The 20,633-nt window shown below is 39.3% G+C and overlaps 2 protein-coding genes across 4 annotated transcripts; one reads left to right on the top strand and one right to left on the bottom strand.

The window, feature by feature from the left end:
- Window positions 1-1,362: 1,362 nt before the first annotated feature.
- On the bottom strand, window positions 1,363-6,483 carry LOC116608950 (fibroblast growth factor receptor 4). Of its 2 annotated transcripts, XR_007311988.1 has the most exons (5): window positions 6,402-6,483; window positions 6,255-6,306; window positions 2,806-3,084; window positions 2,055-2,429; window positions 1,363-1,606 (listed from the first exon to the last, which is right to left on the bottom strand). XR_007311988.1 is itself a non-coding variant. In XM_048729221.1 (4 exons), exons 1-4 carry the CDS (start codon window positions 4,995-4,997, stop codon window positions 1,407-1,409), a joined length of 945 nt encoding a protein of 314 aa, XP_048585178.1. In that variant the 5' UTR covers window positions 4,998-5,032; the 3' UTR covers window positions 1,363-1,406. The 2 variants fall into 2 exon arrangements, 1 of the variants encoding a protein (XP_048585178.1); XM_048729221.1 differs by lacking the exons at window positions 6,255-6,306; window positions 6,402-6,483 and adding an exon at window positions 4,907-5,032.
- On the top strand, window positions 6,465-20,573 carry LOC5521466 (fibroblast growth factor receptor 4). Of its 2 annotated transcripts, none has more exons than XM_032366632.2 (16): window positions 6,465-6,587; window positions 11,016-11,261; window positions 12,540-12,824; window positions 12,922-12,963; window positions 13,156-13,434; window positions 13,808-13,952; window positions 14,657-14,877; window positions 15,248-15,784; window positions 16,018-16,128; window positions 16,231-16,412; window positions 16,617-16,739; window positions 16,898-16,968; window positions 17,210-17,250; window positions 17,363-17,459; window positions 17,796-17,901; window positions 18,286-20,573. In XM_032366632.2, the coding sequence occupies exons 2-16, from the start codon at window positions 11,180-11,182 to the stop codon at window positions 18,985-18,987; spliced, it is 3,024 nt and encodes a 1,007-aa protein (XP_032222523.2). In that variant the 5' UTR covers window positions 6,465-6,587; window positions 11,016-11,179; the 3' UTR covers window positions 18,988-20,573. The 2 variants fall into 2 exon arrangements, with proteins under 2 accessions (XP_032222523.2, XP_032222522.2); XM_032366631.2 differs by lacking the exon at window positions 6,465-6,587 and adding an exon at window positions 10,398-10,756.
- Window positions 20,574-20,633: the final 60 nt, after the last annotated feature.

The raw sequence follows: 20,633 nt of genomic DNA, 5'->3' as shown, positions 1-20,633 counted from the left end.
GAACAGTCGCATACCTCGATCAGGGCCAGTCAGCACTCACGATCAGATGCTCCACATTGCGTCTATTTCATCCACCATTTTGTTCCGTTGTTGAAGGATGTTACTATTAATTAGCTTTACAAGGTATATGGTGATGGAGGTTTTAGTCATGAAAAGCGGGAAGATAAAAGACAGCAGATACATGATAACGCACGGAAATTAAAACTTGGACGTGTCTATCTTTTACATTGTAATGACTTAAAACGTGCAGGATTGACTGACAGGAAACTGAAGTCTATCGAAATCGAATTTTAATGTATTTCAAGTCTTTTGTTAGAGATTTCGTGTTTTCTACTTCATGGTAAATTGCCCTCACCTTGAACTTACACCTGGTTACGGATAGGGAACACGTTTGCTATTCAAAGAGGCTCTAAACTGCGTTGTCGAAAATATAAGAATAAAAGAAACTATGTGTTATCCATCGGTCTGAATCAATATGGATCGCTGTATTTTTGGAGGCAGTGATCGTTTTGAAATCAGAACTGGTATGGTTTTGGTCTACAATGTCCACTTTTGGAGGACACAAGATTCTCATGAAAATCTCCGGGTGTCGCTCACGTACCATGTGGCGAAGTGAATTTTATTGACATGTTAGTTGCTGTCCTTCTTGCGGTCTGGCTGTGTGACATTATGTATTGTGGTTGAGCCATGACGTGAGAGCTTCGTGTCGTGACGGTGCTCTGTGTCGTTGCGTGACAGTCCCGTGTCGTAGCTCTGGTGTTGTTGCGCGGGAGCGTAGTGACGTCATCGTAAAACGGGTGTATTGAGGCGCTACCGTCTTCGTGTCGTGACGCTTTAATATCATGTCGTGCTCTCGCCTCTCGTGTCATGACGTGACCGTGATAACGTCGTGGGGCGTGACCATGTCCTCGCGTAACTATTGAATGCGTCCGTAGTCTTTTTTAGTTAACACATTTCGTCTGCATAATTTCCTAAAGAGGCTCAAGAGACCACGAGGTAAAGTATTTATAATCAAAGCTCATCAACATGAGGACCGCTCCATCGAATTACATCCCATTAGTTACCTGATCTCAATGAACTTTATTAAAGCCGCATTGTCACCAGTTTACTTCGGGGGTCCGACGGAAACCTCAACCGTTAAAAGACAAAAGAATCTATTAGAATCCGAGATATTTAACAGGCCATCCGCTCTAAATTATCGATCACATACTCGAAGAAACTTCCAATAGACACACTGCTTTCAATATTTTGAAATATTTTTCGCGTTTTCCGTTAAAAATCATCGGAGATTGTTACGTGATCAACCGGAAGTAAACTGGTGACAATGCGGCTTTAAGCTCTTTTATGAGCACGCCCCTGACGTACAGAGCCCTAACTACTTTATTAAAAATAAACTTTACTATTCTCTAAGTTAACACCCATAAGACCGTAAAAAGTGCGACGAAATCCTTGTAAAGAACCATCCTAATATCGTTGATAACATGCACTGCAGCTCTTGATTTGTAGTTGAACACGTCCTTTGATTGCGAGTGTTGTGTTTTCACGGTCCTTGTTGCTGTCGACGTTTCTTCGGTTGGTCTACTTCTGCGAATAGGCGTGGTTATATCTGAAGGGGCAATGTGACACAAGAAAGATAAGTCGTGATTACATAACAAAAGTAAGCATTACGTAGTTAGAATGAGCCAATGAAGCACAAGTAGATAGTGGAGTTTGGAGCAAAACGACGTCATATTAGGTTCTTTTCCGAGTACTAGCTTTCTTAGAGGGCAAGGGGAATGATGGTATTTCCCCCCTCGCGGGCTCGGTACACAAGCTTGTTAGGCTCCGACTACTAAAACTAAAAGTCAACAGGGCAAAAGAATGAAAAAAGGAGAAATAAGAAGTTAACAAGAAGGAATAACGAAGATGGGGCAAAGGGCGAGGAAGGAAAACAAAACGACATTTTCTTCCTTATCCTGTTTCTTATGCTGCAAGTTCACAGAAACGACCCCGCCTTCTTCTGATTTCCTTCTCGCCCACTTCAATGAGAGAAATGTGACCCTTACTCCATTTACCTTGTGTTGATGATGATGCCACGGTAAGAAAGGTGTGACGCAGGGAGAAGCCATGTGTGTTGCTAGCATTGCACGTGTACATTCCCACGTGCTTCTGACCAACGTTGACAAGCATCAGTTTATAAACATGAAGAACTCGCCATCTGTCGTGCTTTATCCTTACAATATAGTCCGCGTGCCGTGACTGCTTGATTACCTTATAGTGATTTGGCGTTTCGTTTATCAAAGATGACGCATTTTGTGGTGAGGTAAGTATAAGCCATCGGAAGCGGGGCATGGAGTCACTCATTGCGTTACACTTCAGTGTCACGTTATCTCCATTACGTGCCGTCACGTTGGGTATAATTTGTATTAATGGTTTTGACGGCTCTCGTTCTATTGGAATCATAAGAAAAAGAATGATTGCATGAGCTTTTTATAGGGTTGAGAACGTAAAGTCTGTTCTTTACATCTTTAGCTTATCATCCAACCGTACGAGTTTTGACTTTCCATTCCTTCCCTAGGTCCCTGGTGATTTGGCCTGTTGTCAGTACAAGCTGGGATGGGGACATTTCGTTACTGACCATTTTTTTTTCTAATGGTCGGCTCATAACACGCTTTGTTTAAAAAGGGAGAAGGGGTTGATTTAACGCTTTTAAAAAGCGGGTATTCCTACAAGGGCACCTAGGTTGAAAAGAGTGGCTCTTGGAGGAGGGTAATTAGTGGGTGGGGTATGAGGGTTAAATTCTGATCCACTGAACAATTAACTTACTTTTAACATGCACCGTGAAGGTGCGACTTATCCAGTCACATGAGTTTGACACATTACATGTGTACTGTCCGTTATCACTTGAAACCACGCCCCTCAAGCGGAGCACATACTGGTAAGGACGAAGGGACAGCTCCACCCCGTCACGTTTAAAGAAAGGCTTGCCATTCTTCAGCCAAACCACGGTGGGACGAGGCTTACCGTCGGCGGAGCAGTCGAGATTGATGATAGCTCTGTCAGGCTTTCTATGCAGGACATGTACAGATGAGAACGACGGCGGAGCTGTAAATAAGTGCAATGGAATCTTTATTATCACTGAACACTATTATGAGCTGATATCCTCTTTGTTGCAGACCTTTAAAAAACATTTTCAACACCTCTCACTTAAAGGTATATCAAACAATACAGCAGGAAATGAGGAGTCCAAGTATGTTATCAAACATGACCTTTTCTAGGTCCCATTGGAGTCTTTCAGATACGCATATGCCTTCCCATTGCTTTAACAAAATTCATGACATGTGCGCATACCCCCCACCCATCGGAAGCTTAAAATTGGCCTTTTCGCATCCAAGAAGCACGATTTTTTACATTTTCACCAAATAACTGGACCTGCGCACTCCTCCTCAACAGCAAATCATCCTGGTTACGTGCCGGCCAAGTCTAAGGTAGGCCAAGAATCAGTTCGAGTAGTGTGGTTAATAGATTCAAGGTTCGAGTCGCCGAGTTGAATCGAATCGTGCGTGGCGCGGCCTGGCGGCATACTTCGTATTATACTTGAACAGAATAAGATAAATATATAATGTAAACGAGACAATAATTGATTTAAATCCAAACCATTGCACAAGTACCCTCTCCTCACAAAAATGACCCGTTCCCCCCTTAAAGAGCGTGCGCTCTAAGCTGTTCCACAATATGGCGATCTTTCGAAAGTCAGCACAGAATTTAATTGCATTATTATTCCAAGGCACATACGTGCCTGAATGCGATTTATATGTGTGCAATATAGTTCTGTTTTTCTTTGTGTTTGTATAAAAACCTACGTATATTTGACCAGTATTTGACATAAAAATATTCAGCAATAATCATACATCTCTTTCTTAAGGTTGCACCCGCGAATCAATATATCATAATCCACAGTGGTTCATTATGGGTAACGTATAAATGGCTGAATCCTGGTCTCTGAAGACCATGTGAACGTTTAGAGGTACATAAACAAGTATGTTTAAGCTTTCTAAACCCTGTGTTTGTTTTTATTTACGCTTATTTTGTTATTTATTTGATACCAGTGAAGCATTGCGGGTTACGACACATGGATTCTCTGAGTGCAACTTTATTTGAAATAGGGTAGACGTATGCCTACACTCAAAAAAGCTTCACTCAAACACGCACCAGTTATCAAATAGATTCTGCTCAAGTTCGGTTCGACGTATGCCTTAAGCCTGACGCGATTGAAAGTGAGGTATTTTTTTACCAGTTTTATTAGCATGTTTATGTGCAAATAATATAACTTTTGCAACACTTTAGCGCTATTTCTTTTCATAACAATCCAACCTTATAATCATCATCACTTTGAGTGCTTGTACATTTCAATAAAGGAAAACCTCTAAATTAAACAGAGTAACCATTATGTAGGAGGTCAACTGGCAAAAATTGTGATATGTTTGATTGAAAAATTTGAAATCCTGAGAGAAGTGTCCGTTTTAAAGAGTGTGTCAACGGGCGCACTTGTTAACGGTTTGAATGTTCCAACATTGGTATTGGTATTGTTTGTTATTGTCATTGTCATTTTCAGGGGCGTAGCCAGGGGGTGGCCCAGGGGGCCTGCCCCCCTTTTTATCAGCCTAAAATACAGTAAATGACATTATCTAAAATACAAGCGAAAATGCGGCCTTTTGGGCCCCGGCTACGCCGCTAATTTTAGTGTGGAATCTCAACACTGATAGAGAATACGGCACTTCTGCACTTTTACTGGCAATATGTTCCTTGACACATAAGAAATGGGGCAATATATCTACTCTATGTTTAAGCGCATAAAGCATCTCTTTTGCTGGTCCACATCAAATCTTAGACATGACGTACTTTATTACACTCGCTAAGAACTTACCTGAACAACTCGCATTGTATGAATATTTGACAAGTGATGCTACCACTAAACCATACACCACCCAAATAGACGAAAAATGCAAAGCCAACATAACCGGGTGATTTGTGCATGAGATGTGCAAGCTCGTCAGTAATATAATTTCGTTTAAAACAATGTGATCACCGATAAGTCAAATATTCGATGCATTTGATATAATTTAGTGAATGTCCCGCGCATGAGCAGTTGAGCGACACTCGTCATAGAGGTTATCAAACGATATCAACTGAAACTTTTACTACATTTTCTAAATGATATATTCAACTCTCTTTCAGGAAGAGAGTTAGTGATAGCGGCAATGTGAGTATCATTTTCACTTTTATCGGATGGTGCCTGGCCTTGACCCTTTATGAAAATGCGCTCGAACTAGTCTATAGTACTATAGTCCAGTTATTCTGTGATTTGATCCATCATCAATAGCAGATCGTTCACTGATGGCAACAAAATAGCAGAATAAAATCGGCTGGTTGAGTGTATACTTAAGTTCTACGACGTATTTGTAGGCTGCTTAAAGTTCTAATGAATTCCCCGAACAAAATCGGGTTCGGTATAACCGGACATAATCGAACATAAATTACCTATAGGCCATTCCAGCTATAAGCATGCTCGCGCAGTAGTCACCATGGAAACCCCTTAACTACTGGCTGCAGCGCGCGCTTTGTTTGGTGCAAGCTTAAAAAAATGCGCGCGCTGCATTCTGTTAGTTGAGGTTGGTTTTTATGGTAACGCTCGCGCAAACTTATAGCTGGAATGGCCTATTGAACGATTGGTGTTCGATTGAATCAGATCATCGAAAGTTCGATTAGTGTTACGTCTTCTTTAAAAGTAGATTTTTTTACAACTCCTCCCCTCCTTTTACCTTAAAAACAGGCTTGCGTATCGCATGGTTGTACATGTTTTATTGGTGCTTGCATAGTTTCCATCGCTCATTTCGAACGCCAGGCAAAATACTTGGCTCTCTCATAAGTGGTACGATTCATGCTAGCTCGCCAAAGTCCTTATGCTTTGTTTTGTGTGGTTTTAAGGTGCGTTCAAAACCTATTTTCGTTTCTTTTTTTAGAATCGATTTTCTAAAAAAAGATAGCGTCCTTTTTTGTTGTTGTTCGGTTGTGCTACCCGCAGTCAGGATCACGGTCTCCTGTAATGAGTTTTCGCGTTATTTCCATTTTCATTCATTTATTTCATCAGAAATTAGAAAAAAAATCGCCTTGAATGTTGATTCCCTTTTGAACAGTTTCTTTAAACATTGAATAACTTCCTCTTTTACACCTTTAGTTTTATCGTAACAACCATCGTTTTTAAATTTATCTACCTTAGGTTGATGGTCTGATTGTTCTTTAAAGGCGCCGAAAGCAACCCCGGGGCTGTAGAAAAGATGGATGAGCGCTTAAAAACATAATAATTGACGTGATAATAGATTAAAGTAATATAAAATATTAACATAAAAATTATCAATTACCATCACATAAGGTCGAAAGCCATCTGCCAAGCTGAACAACTTCTGGTATTGTCCTCGTTTACCATTTCGATCAGCGGTGGCCAGGAACTCACGCATGCGCTGTCGTCCCTTTAAGCACCAGGCGAAGCGATCGTTGTTTGAGGCCGACTCAAATACTCGTCGTCTGAGGGAAGAAGTCGGCATAGGGTGGGTGCATTACTATCAAAGTATTTACTTAGTAGCTCTTTCAGTATGTTTCCCTGATGGGTATTCATTTGTAGATAAACTTCCACAGATTCACACGTTCTCAAGTTTGTGGATGAGAGCAGGTGCACTATATGAAATAAATACTCAATGAACGTCATGTCTACTTTCTGCAAAACAAGACACCAAAAAGGGAAGAGTCCCTGAAGAAGACTTATTAAAGACGAAAATTTTGGGCAGAGTCGAATGCCAGTTTATGGTGTATTTTATTTATTTTTCTGGTTCACGAACACGACAATTTGGGCTTTTTTAGTTAATCTGCAAAACAAGTTTATAGTACAACCCATTTCCTATACTGCAGGTCTATGCATTTGTTTTAATTGATTCCCGACATTAATGGTTGAGAAGCTTTAAGGAAATTATGGTAGTCGATAGTATTTGTATTAAGTTATTTCGCGCGAACGAAATGGGAAATATTGTCCATAAAAAGTGCAATTACAGTGGTATCAAACAGACCCGTGTATTTTATCTTGTGTCTGAATCGTGAAACCAGAGTTGACGCTTAATGCAAATCCGTATTCATTTTGGATCTTTTCGTTCTACTCATTGAGTGGCATTCGTCAGAATCTAAGAAACATTAGAGGTAACTACATCTGCATAACCGTGAAAAGACGGAAGTTGAAGCAAAAATTAGGACACTTTCTCTGTATTTAGTTTAGTAAATAAAACACGGAAAATAGCTGAATTGGCTCACATAAACAACGGTAAATAGATAAATATCATTTTTATTTCTAGTTACTTTCTTTATTTGTCATGTTACAGTGAGAACTAGACAAGGTTCACTTCCAGCTTTAAAAAATGGTATTATATTTTGTTTGTGTACATGCTCCCTATCTCCAAATTGAACATTAATTCAAGTCAAAGGATTCAATGCCATTCTAAACGTTGTGGTTAACTGGATTGGGTTATCTGTTAAATCCGTGAGAATATCACATAGAAACAATTATGCTCTTAATGTTAACAAGTATTGTAATGAAAAACATTATATGTGCAATTTTCCATGTATTGCTAAAATATTTTCGCTTTGAGGCCAATTTATATTAATCTTTGAAAAGAATCTTAATCAATGATCCATTACTACACTTCTTGGAAATGTCACTCAGGTTTTGACTTTGCTTAATTAGAGGAAATGACTCGTTGAGTACAAGTTCGCATTGACGCATCACTTCACAGGTCAGGGGCAATTGCGAACAGCCGCTTACCATTTTTCTATTTTATTCTATTTTATTATTATTATTTCAAGAAATAAGGTTTGGGTCTTGGTCGTGAGGAGTAAAAAAAAATACTAATTTTTTCAACAAATAGTGAAGAATAAATATACGCTGAGTACCGAGATTATGTTTGGTGTTTCATAATTTCAATGATTTTTGCTGGTTAGTAAACTGTAGAAACATCCAAGCTTTTTTTATTCTTTTTATCATATACTTAATTTGAAGAGGTGGATAAAACTTTCTCAGTTTCATTTTCAACGGGGTCTTTATGGTTTTAAGGTTTATGCATATATAGATTTATCTTTATTCAGTTTTTCAGGTCTTGCTTTTCCGCGCTCGGTTTTGGTTGGAAGATGAAATTATACTTTTTTCTTTTCTACTGGTGTATCCTCTCTTGCTTAAAAGCTGGGAATACTTGTTTGTTTCCCCTTTTTCGTCTCTATTATAATAGTCTCTTATTCCTGCTAATTGCTAAATAGTGTCAATCATCCTTTCATTGACTATTGTCTATTTTATCTGGTGCACAACGGGGCAAAATCACTAATGTTTATTTGACGCCACCTAGTAGTCTAATAATAATGATGATTTTTACCTAATACCTCGGAATTAGACATTAGAAGAGGGCCGGAAATGTATAGAGAAAAAAACCGAAATTATGCCACCTACAACAAAAAATCATCCTGATTCTCCCAAGAATCAGTTTATTTATTAGACGTTTTTGTATGCCACTTATCATGCTGTTATGAAAGCGGTATAAAATCGCATAAATACCTCTTACTGACCAAGTACCTAGATAGGAATTTATGATACTAGAATTTTTCATCTGTTAATGACCCAAAGGCAAAGTTCGGGGCCAAAAAAAGATGGTAATTTGAGGCTCCTTGAGTTTCCGCAAGAAGGAAATGGAGCTCAAATAAAATGCTTATTTAACAGCATTTAGGTTTTTTTTCATTTTAAAGTGCTGCCTTTTCTTGTATATAAAATCAAACTCTTCCTCTCAATTTGAGCTCTCATGTGGTCATGATAATAATTTTCGCTCCTCCTTTTCCTCTACTATAAGCCCCTGATAAACCCCTCCCTCTAATGACCGATATTCAATGGGGGTAGATCTTGCACAAGACTTTCCGGGGGTCCGGATGGAATACCTAACGAGTTTTGATGCGTTTGAAGCTAATACGATTCTAGATAATTAAAGTAGACACAAAAAGAACTTTCTTAGTATTATTGTCTTTTTTGATCATTTAATGTTCACCCATGGCCATACTACTCATGTCCATACTACTCGGTCGTCTATGAATGAAGTCAATGTCTATGAATGTCAAGATTCTTTTTTAAAAGATGAAAAAAAGGCTACTTGTGTTTCTTCACCGAGCATGGTGGTGTGGCTCCACCTTGTTTCCTTATAAGGAGTGCGCATTACAAAGATTTTATGGTAACATTTGAATGTAGGCAGCTAGGGACAAGGAGTAGGGACGGTTTGCTATCGGCGAGGAAATAGTTCCACTCGCAAATCCGAGTGTGTGCGATCTTTTCCGATAGAAAACTCTTATAAAAAATGATCCCACGAGTTTAAGCTTTTCAAGTAAAAAAGTTTTTTCGTTATTTTTACCAAGGAGCGTCGCTATTTCAAATACTTTTTTCATAGAAAAAGGAGTTAAAAACGCATTGTTCTAGTTATCTGCGGTTTTACGTAGGTGTTGTGTAAGTTATTGCTTTCAACATGTTCACAAGATTAATAACGGTGCGATAACAACAATCAGAGCATAACAGCTCCCTCCACCAAAGATTGTTATTACGAGTTAGATGCGTGTTTGACGTACTCATTTCCGTCTATTGTTCCGTACCACGCGCGGCATTCATCGAAATAAATAAAGAACACGAACAATTTTAAAAATCGTTTTGTTTTTTTGTTTTGTTTTTTGTTCATGGTCTCTTGTTTTGTTTTATCTTGCACGCATCTTGTCATTTTACCATGTTTCGTTTTCTCTATTATTTTTTATAATAAATATATGTTTAAAAACTTTCCTTTTATTCTAATCCTTTTATTTTTTTTATCCTTTGTTGCTAGATTATATTTTTGCATAAGTATTTTTTCTGTCTTTCGTTTTTGTTGTTTTAATTTTGCCGTGTATAAAATAGACGGTGCACGCATATATGGTACTATTCTTTTTTATATTGTTTTTTCAATTTTTTTATTCAAATCGAATTTGCGACGCTCTCAGCAGAAAAAGTTAAAGGTTGAAAAATACAGACAGGAAATACAAAAATAGTGCCTAATTCTATTTTCGATTAAACGCCTGCTGGCAGGCTACCTTTTTATCCTTATTCAAAATTACCCCTCTATCTTTCTGTTATCACGAGACATCCTTCGTCAGTACAAGCTCCTTTAGTTATATTTTTCACTGTAGCAAAAACAGCTTGTCCGTGGATTTTATCATATCGGTAGCAACCAAGTCTATCTCTGTCTAGAAGAATAAAGCAGCCAATGTGATTCATTTCCGCCGGAAGTGCCTTTTGTATGAGTGCTCTCTCAGTAGGTCGGGTCGGGTCATCTTTTCTGACAGCATTACAAGTCGCCGCTTGACTACTCAACCATGAGTTGAATCTGCACTTCGCGTTCCATAAACCCCGGATTGCTCATTGTAGACCTTGTATATTCAACGAACTGGATCGTAAATGGGCAGACCGATGATTAACGGCAGTCAAATGGCGTTTATGATTCCACATAGCGCTAGATATGATTCCACAGAGCGCTAGATAACCCCGGATTCTGACACAGTTTGGTAAAATTATTGTCAGCTATTGTTTCTGCTGGTCAACTTTACAGACTCTCAGACTACTTATTATCCAAGTTGTGATATGTTTTACGCGGTTTTATTGTTGCACAGTCTTCAGTTATAGGTAAGAATGAAAGATTTACTTTGAATATCTAGTGTTTTGGCTAATATTACATATATTAATCGCTGAGTTATCTTCGTAGTAGCTCTTTTTGTACCATCACGTTTTCCGTACAACAACCGGATGCCCGAATTATTGATTTCCTGCGAAAAATTCTTGAACACAATTATGGCTGACAAATCGACCCAGATTCGCATGTGTAAACATTTCGTGCTGGAAATATTGGTTGTTTGATTTGTGTTCCTTCTTTATTTATCTCCAGTGTGGATTGAATTGAATTCTTCGCGGGAATCTCAAGGGGCATCGCGGCACCCTACGTTTTGACTTCATGAAACTCGATGATCAATGGACTCCGTGTGCATGTTGTTTGCGGCCTAACCACCATTGCTCCATGGATTAGCTTTACGAAGAAAACATAGACTTGGCATGGATTCGATGGAGAATTTGCGCGTGGTTCTAGCACTTGGATTACTAACTCTTTCTGTTGGATTAACCTTAGGAAATACCGGTGGGTTTTTCGATAACTATCCTTCAATATTTCTATCAACGCAAGTTGTATTCATACCCGCGATTTATTTGTATAAATATATCATGCGACAAACCCCTTCTGCTGTAATTTATTTAAACATAAATTATTCGCCGCAGTTTTGAGGCATTTAAGGACTATTTAAGGTTGTGAAACTCTCGTTTCTTAGCATATTTTCCATGTTGTTAGCTTAGATTAGTAACTGTAAACTAGAACACTTTGCGCGGATTTTCATAGTACTCGGAAAAGATCAAAAGTGCACGACTTATCTAGGAAGGCATTCCAAAGTTCACCAAAATGCAGTTTAAACTTCATGTTTTTACTCGCAATACTTTATCACGTAATTTATCTAAGACACAAAAGACTCAATATCCTCTGGCTTATATTGGACTTTTGTTTTGACGAAATGTCACTTTTTTGACAAAATACGCTTGGAATTGAAGTGTGTAATTATTGTATGTTTTGTGGCCTGTAAAAATTAATTTTACAGAAAAAGTTAATTTTCCTCGGGTTTTACCAATGTATTTGATTGGACATTGAGAATTATGGCTTGAAAACCACCATCTCCTCTACCGGGTTAATGTTTTTCTTCGAAAGTGCTAAATATCTTTGGTGATAATGCTGTGTTGTCGCGGCAAAAGGGGCATGGGTTAACACTTTGATGAATGGCACCGGAGCATCTTTTAATAAAATGGAATACGATTAGACGTTCTTTGTATTTCAAAAGATCACATATTTGTTACCGCAAAGTAACTCAATCACCCTCTTAGGGAGTAACTTTACATCAAATATTGTGGTTTACATCAATTATTTATGGTTATCGCTCTGTTGTTTTTGCTCGCTTGTGGGTTTTCTTTCATGCTATTAGCATTCAGCACTGTTTATTAATTGCAAAAGTGTACATTTTTAAGGACGTTATATCATAACAGAATAGAAGAATATTTTTTGCATGTGTAAAATGGGTCCCCCCTTACTTAATTAACTGCTTAGCAGCGACCAAATTTTCATTTTCCAACTCACACAAGTTTTGAGAATTTTGAAAATGGGAGGGGGGAGGCAGTATTTTTAAAAGTAATTTGTATCGAATCAAGCAGCAAGTCGTTTAGCGAGTCAATAGATAATCTGATAATACATGGGTCTTAGCCCTTGATTATTTGCGATAGTTTTGTATTTTTTTTGTTAATATTCTAATGTAATCACCAATATGATGTACACACGTTTTCTTATCGCATGTCTAAATTATCTTTTTAATTTTTCTAGGTCCGCCTCAAATAAAGAGAACCGCGAATGAGAAATTAATTGAGGTCGGGAAAAAAGAGCTTAAACTGAAATGTGCTGTCTTGAGTGAGATATCTACCATCACAAAGTATGTGTGGTATAAAGACGGAAAGCAAGTAATTCCAGACGCCTTCTCTAGATTCAGTATAAGACCCTATCGACACCTAAAGATAACGAACGTTAGCAAATCAGACGCTGGACATTACATGTGCTGGGTGGAAAATGAGTTTGGGCACACAAATTTTACAATCACATTGGTTGTAGAAGGTAGATATATGGTGTTAATTTTCAATTGTACTTTTCCCTATCGTTGTCGTCGTCAACATCATTTTTTTTCTTCAAATAATTGTATTTTTTTAACCAGACCCAACAAGACCCCCTGTGAACTGGAATAACAGCAGAGCAGGTTAGTCACATGACATTGCTTCTAGGTGACTTGTTATATACCACCTAATCCTGACAGCATGTGGTATATCGTATGTGGGGGTTGGGATGGAGTGGGAGGGGTGGTGTGAGTGCCTCTGCGTGTAGGGTCACATTTATGTCTGACTGCATGGCCAGTCTTGGCTGAGTTTCTTTCTTCTCTTGTTTTTTTTAGAACCGCCTCAGTTTAAAGACCTTTCAAAAATGAACGATATTCAAAGAAAATATCAAGAGGGGAGCAAGGCTGAGCTCATCTGCGATGCCACAGGGTACCCACAGCCTGTGATAGCATGGTATAAGGATGGTTTGCATTACCCTGGGCAACCAAAGCTAGGCCCTTTCGATTACCGGCTAACCATACAAGGGCTAAACCCTGATAGTGCGGGGAAGTACATGTGTAATGTCACCAATGCCTTTGGATGGGAGAGCTACACATACAGCATTAAAGTCGAACGTAAGTATGAGAACTATAACAACAGAATCCATTTGCAGAAGTATATGAAGGATTAGCGATCAGCGCTTATGAAGTGAAGATAGCTGACACATTGATGGTGGTTATGACATGTCAGTTGCTCAGCATCTTTTTTCAGAAATAGATGCCTATGTACTGCACAAGAGAAGTGTTTTTTGAATATATTCGCTCTTGTTTGAGGAAATGAAGATTTCTACCATAACCGAAAACAAACCAGGCTGAACTCACTTGTGGTTTGCAGGTCTTATATTCTTGAAATGCCCGGAAAGCCTTTAAATTCCAAAGGACACTTTTTACTTTATTCGAAATGTTTCTTATGTTTTAAAATTTACCCTGAGTTCATTCTTTTCTCTAGCTGTCATCCGTATCGCACCACAAATCATTGACATCACCACCAACTTCACGTTTACGGTGGGCCAGACAGCAGAACTCATGTGCACGTGTTATTTCAATGCTCTAGACGACACCATTGAATTCAAGTGGCATGCAATCAGCGACAGGTATGAAAAGGCATAACTAAATGATGGTAACTAGGATTTTAGTTGCTTAAAAAATCGATCATCCACTTCTTTGCCTTACTCTAACCACCGATATTTGATTGGAGGTATATGATGATTTGTGTAACTCGGTATTGTGCGGGAGTAAAACCGCGTAATAAATGGTTTAAGAAATTCAGTCTGTAGAAATCCTTTTTCCTACAATGCTGTTGTTGTTAAAAGTGATGATGATAATGATGATGGCGTTAGCGATGTTGATGATGCTAGTGGTGATATGATGGTCTGCCCAGACCGCTATGATGATCAATGCATAGATGGAAGTGGCGCTATATAGAAATTCATACAGTGCTGTTGTTGTTGAAAGTGATGACATTGGCGAGACATGAAGAAATTCATACATTAGAAATCCGTACCTACCTTCTATTCATTGTTTTTTACTGCTGTTTCATCTAAAATAATAATAACGATAGTGGTGTTAATGGTAAGAATGATAAAGATGCAGGGTGTTGGTTTATTGGTAATGGTAGTACTGCTTAATAAGGACGTTCTGGTCAAGGAAAGGGGAGGGAGAAAAAGGTCTTGGATGATGGTGATGATTATAATCTGCTCAGAACATTATGGTATTCTGCTCAATGATTGTATAAATGAAAATAACAATATAAAGTCAATAAGTACGTATGGGCATTTCATTTCATTTGTTTTGACAGTTATCCAAACAGGACAAGCAAGTACGGAGAAGAGGTCGAACGCTCGAAATACCGATTCAACGGCGACAATAAAGGCGAACCTGGGGAGAAGGAGTCCCTTGTTCGAACCGAGTTCTTTCTTGTCCTTAAAAACGTTACCAAAGCAGACGAGGGAAAATACACGTGTGAAGCTGCCAACAAGATTGGCCCAAAGTACCAATCAACTTACCTGGTTATTGAAGGTGAGTCACGTCTTTTTGTTTAAGTGTCCCAATAAGCCTTTCCTTTGTTATCATTTTAATTTGAAAAATTAAACCGTCTATTCTCATAATAAATCAACTCTGGAAGTTCTAAACTTCACTACAATTCAGGAGTATAAGAAGATGACCTGACTCTCCTTAAAAGTACGAAACTTGGTCTAATGACATCATGTCTAATTTAACTGCTTCAGTATGTTTTTAACAGGACAGTACAGGGCTGAAGTGTTAAATATTGTTTGTGAATTAATCCGACTGTTGTAAATGTCGTGTTCGAATTTTCTTAAAGCTCATCCGTTTTCTGAGTATTTATTGCTGAGTACGATTTATTAATCTGTTAAATTTTTGGTTTTAGATTTAGCCGTGCCAAAAAAGCCATCAACCGTCACCCCGACCTCTAGATCAACTGCGATTCTAGCAACCGCCGCCCGATCAAGCAAAGAACAAACTTTCGAGGTCACGATGTCAGTGGTAGGCGTCGTCGTCTTCATTGTTCTTCTCGTCTTCATTTTCTGTATTTGCCGCTTGCGAAAGCGCCAAATCAAAGGCAAAAATAGCGCCAACATCGAATACCACTGCGACAAGGAGACTACGAATATTACTATGGAAACCACAAACGCGCACGCACCTCGCCGCACGCCATCCACTTCATCCACGAGCTCCGCCGTCGCACTGCTCCGACAGCGGAGCCTCCGGAACCGCTTGGACTCGCGGCTAACGCATTTGAATGAAGTAGAGATTGAGTATGATGAGGAGTGGGAATTCGACCGCACTTACCTCGTGATCAGAGAAGTCCTCGGGGAGGGGGCGTTCGGCAAGGTGATGCGCGCGGAGGCTTTTGGGTTACATGGAAACTCTGCGTGTACGACCGTAGCCGTCAAGATGCTCAAAGGTGAGAACACGGGGTCATATCTCGGCTATCGTGTTACTAGTCATGTGACTTTTGAAGGGTGAAGCCTCACAATGACAGACATTGCTGAGAGGCAAACGACCAAAACAAAGCTAAAAATGATTATGATATTTTTAATAAGGATGGTGAAAAGTTGTATTACGGTAATAGTGGTGAAAATGATGCTGCTGATAATGATGATGATGACGTTGATGATGATGACACATCTCTTGTAGAGGACGCCACAGAGCAGGAGCTGTTCGATCTCGTGTCTGAAATGGAGGTGATGAAGTCGATTGGAAAACACATCAACATCATCAACTTACTCGGGACTTGCACTCAGCACGGTAAGCCCAGCCCTCGCCTTAACCACTACCGGTGAATAGCGAATGGCAGTCTGTAAGCTTCACTTCAGACTTCAAATTGATAATAAACTTCCTTTTCCCCAGGCCCTCTATTCGTACTTGTTGAATACGCACGTTGGGGCAACTTGCGACAATTCTTGAGGGACCGGAGACCAGTCAAGGATTATGATGACGTCATGGAGCCTGCGGAGACGCTAACTTTGCTGAATCTTATGACGTTTTGTTACCAGATAGCAAAAGGCATGGAATACCTTGCGTCCAGGAAGGTAAATAGATAAGTTAGAATTTTACAATGGCATCGACGGGATCAATTAAAAACCGACGCAATCACCGAAATAATAATGCGTTTCCTATTCAAAAATTTAGCCCATTAAAGATTTTTAAGAATTTTGAATACATTTTCACGGATTATCACTGTCGCTTTTGTTCGGAATGGTATCCCCACTTGTGTGCATGTTTAATGTTTTCAGTGCATCCATCGTGACCTGGCAGCCCGTAATATTCTGGTCGCGGATGACAATATACTGAAGATCGCGGACTTTGGACTGGCACGCGACGTGCACAACGTGAATTACTACCGTAAAACCACAGATGTATGTACCCTCTCCTCCATGTGCTTTTTATATAGAACCCCGACCACCTTAGTACCACTACTACTACTACCACGGAAAAAATAGTAACATAACACAGATAAGGCTATTTTTTATGGCGTTAAGAGTTTTATAGATATAAACAAAACCTTTATTTCTAGGGGCGTCTTCCAGTGAAATGGATGGCGTTTGAGGCTCTGTTTGACCGCGTGTATACCACACAGAGTGACGTGTAAGTATGGAGCAAGCTAGGGTGCAAGGTATCTGTAGGAGAGTAGAGAAGCTAGGGCAAGCTTTGAGAGAAGAGAATAGGTAAAGAGCAGTGGTAAAGAAGGGAATGTAAGAGGTTATAGAGAAGAATGGAACAAAAGGAGAGTTAGACGAGAGGAGGGAGGGGAGAGACGAAGGGTGAAATAAAGGGGAGAAAGAGGAAACCTATTTTCTTCCACTAACAACCTTTATGGCTGTTTCAGGTGGTCATTTGGAATAGTTGTATGGGAAATTATTACATTTGGTGAGTTTGCTCTTCCTTACTTTGCCTGCTTGGTACTTTTGATGTGTCTATTGTTTTGTAAGTCTTTCGCTTAGTGTGGAGGTAATAGAGGTAATACTATTTAATCCTTTAGGCGGCACGCCATACCCTGGAGTCCCAATAGAGAAGCTCTGCATGTTGCTCAACACGGGCTACAGGATGGAGAGACCTGTGAATTGCTCCAAAGAACTGTAAGTAACTATAGTACTGGTACGATGGTTATTTTACTAGTGTTGTAGTCCTATAACGACAAAATAAAGATATAATATCCACGTAACATCCATAGTAGCTCAGTAAAACGAGTTTATGTAAACAGGTTTCGATTTTTGAGAAAATATTTTTTTTATTTTTCTAACTTAAAATTTGCTTAATTCACTAAATTCAGCCCAAGGAACTGCGATGCAGTTTTAGTTATCTATCTCTGTATCTTACCATTATTAGTAAACAGATGTGAGTCTGATTAATGATGAAAGTTGTTGACTTATCCTACCTTAGTTAGTAAACAGGTTTTGATTACTGTATTTTAGCTATGAAATAATGAGGAACTGTTGGAATGAGAACCCTGAAGCTCGCCCGACTTTTACTTCTCTGGTACAAGCATTTGATGACCTTGTGGCACTTTTATCCGATGAGGTGAGTAGTGTTACACCACTCTTAGTAATAATAAATAATTATTATCATAACCACCATCATCAACGTTATTATCATCAGCACCAACGCCTTGATAATAATCATCTTAACATGGTTACATCAGCATCGTAATACTATCATTTTCATCATCGTATTACTAACATTTTCAGCATCATTATCATCAACTTCATCATCACCCTCATCATCAAAGAGCATAACAGAGAGAGTGCATTTAGTCACAAATTTTAACCAATAATTATTTACTGAATTTAAAAATTATCATCTTTATCATTTTCATTACCATCATCATCAAATTCACCCTACCAACGACTCATAATTACCGCTTAAAAGAAGGAAAGCACTTTTATATTTTTCTCAATTCTACAGGAATACCTAGAGTTACAAGGGCCACTCCTCAGTCCGCTTTGTCCGAGAACTGCGTCATCCGAACTCGCGCCGTTCGCACGCGACAACGCGTCATCAGAGTTCACTAGCAGCTCCGAAAATCTGACGAAGAGCGAGAATTCTCTGAGTGTTCGAGACAGTAAAACATCAGAGAACCTGCTGCCGTCGCTTAAAGAAGCCAGCGACACCGACAACGAGGAGGACCATGATGACGTCGCCTCTTATTCAAACCTTAGGAAACCAGGCGAGCTACTAAGGCCTTTACTGTCAGAACATAAGTCATCAAGCAAGGGTTCAATCGCGTCGGCACAAAACAGATCCGAAGCTTTTTCTTCGAGTAATAATAATAGCCCTAGTGTGTCGTTCCAGAATCTTGGATCAAGAGAAACGGGCGTAGACTTTGCTAAAAGCAGCAATACATCGTTAGCGGGCTCAAGGACCAGATTGTCTCCCGTTGGATCCTCTAACGAGGGTTCCTACGACTGCGAGAAGTCACATGACGGAATTATCCAATCGGGTGCGTCCTCTTCTAACGATCTCAGTCGTTCCTACGCGTCTTCGCCACCTGAGGGGATTCGCCAATCAGCGTCATCCTCGCCAAGTGACGCGATGAACCAGCCAATAGAAGTGTCGCCTTCAAATGAAAGAAGGCAGCGGTTGCCTTCTGTCCAGACAGAAGTGTAAAGTGTAAATAGTTAGAAGTATTAGTAACTTTACAATGAAAGTATATATACATAGATATTTAAAGTATTTTACAATATCAGGGTTCTCTTGACACTGCTGATTTGAGGCAACTGAAAATATACGTGGGTTTATTTTTAAGAATTCATTCAAACCACATTTGAGGGTGCGTACCAATGCTTAGTATGGGTCGTTGGTAACGTTTCATGGGTTCGTACCAATGCTTAGTCTGGGTCGTTGGTAACGTTTCATGGGTTCGTACCAATGCTTAGTATGGGTCGTTGGTAACGTTTCATGGGTTCGTACCAATGCTTAGTATGGGTCGTTGGTAACGTTTCATGGGTTCGTACCAATGCTTAGTATGGGTCGTTGGTAACGTTTCATGGGTTCGTACCAATGCTTAGTATGGGTCGTTGGTAACGCTTCATGGGTTCGTACCAATGCTTAGTATGGGTCGTTGGTAACGTTTCATAGGTTCGTACCAATGCTTATTATGGGTCGTTGGTAACGTTTCATGGAGAAATGCGTGGCCCTTTCTCTCCACGGTCCATGACAAAAGCACAAACTTTATCCCGTCCTCTATGCGCGGTTTTTGGGGTTAGTATTACTGTCCTCGAAACCTTGCGCCATATTAGGCAATGTTCATACACTATAGTTTCAATGTTCATACACTTTTGTTTTCATAATTTAGGCACGCGTGCATGTTTCATATATTACATGGTAGCGACAGTAAGGTTAATATAAGAGATTTTACGGTATACGGTTTTGCATCAAGTTGGGGGGGAGGTAGGCGTGTCCCCCTTTTAGGGGAAACAAATTCACCTCCTCTGTAGAAATAGTGGCCCGCTTGAGAAACCCTGGTTCCGCCTCTAGACTTTATCTGCTGTAGTATAAAAAAACCTCTCTGCTTTCACCTCTCAAAGTTGTGCTAGGGGTTGCGTTATGTGTGTACATGACGGTCGTAGAGTGTATTATTTAGCTTAATGTATAAGTAGTTAGCAAACGAAGCACAAAATGAAATGACATAGTCTATCTAGAAAATATGCATTTCAGTCATCTCTTGGTTACTTCTCTTTTATAAATTCTGACAATACAAAAAAAGATGATAAAATCGACTTTTGGGCGAAAATGTCCGTTCATCAATTATTTCCTTTTTTTAATTATTTTGTCTCGGGATCTCTAAATAGGATGTCATTCTCTGATATCTTAGCCCACCGCATGATATACCATGCCATATTATCCACCTCACAACTCTGTGTTCCAATCATCATGCAAATTCCAAACAATTCATTCCAGCTTTAAAAATCGCAATTAATCTGTGTCTCTGAAGACACTTACCAAAGGGACCATGGCAAGTCTCACCCAGGCTATCGATAAGAGGCTTTTGGCGGGACAGAAAACCCTGGAACGCAGGGTAGTCTGTGAAGGGACCCTTAAACACACTTAATACAAACCATTAAAGCAGCATTCAATGTGAATTTAATTGTACATATAGAGTAGTTCTTATAAAGAGAAACAGCATATTAAGTTCTATCCAGAACATACAAAAATATGATTTGCCTAGCAATAAAAAATACTAGCAACTAAAACATTGCTATTTCTTGTAAATCATAAGATCATAAAAATAGAATTTGTTCGTGAAATTGAAT

This window comes from Nematostella vectensis, chromosome 6 (genome assembly GCF_932526225.1).
Source record: "Nematostella vectensis chromosome 6, jaNemVect1.1, whole genome shotgun sequence".
NCBI lineage: Eukaryota > Metazoa > Cnidaria > Anthozoa > Actiniaria > Edwardsiidae > Nematostella > Nematostella vectensis.
The sequence above is the reverse complement of the archived record's forward strand: the minus strand, read 5'-3'. Positions and strand labels throughout refer to the sequence as shown.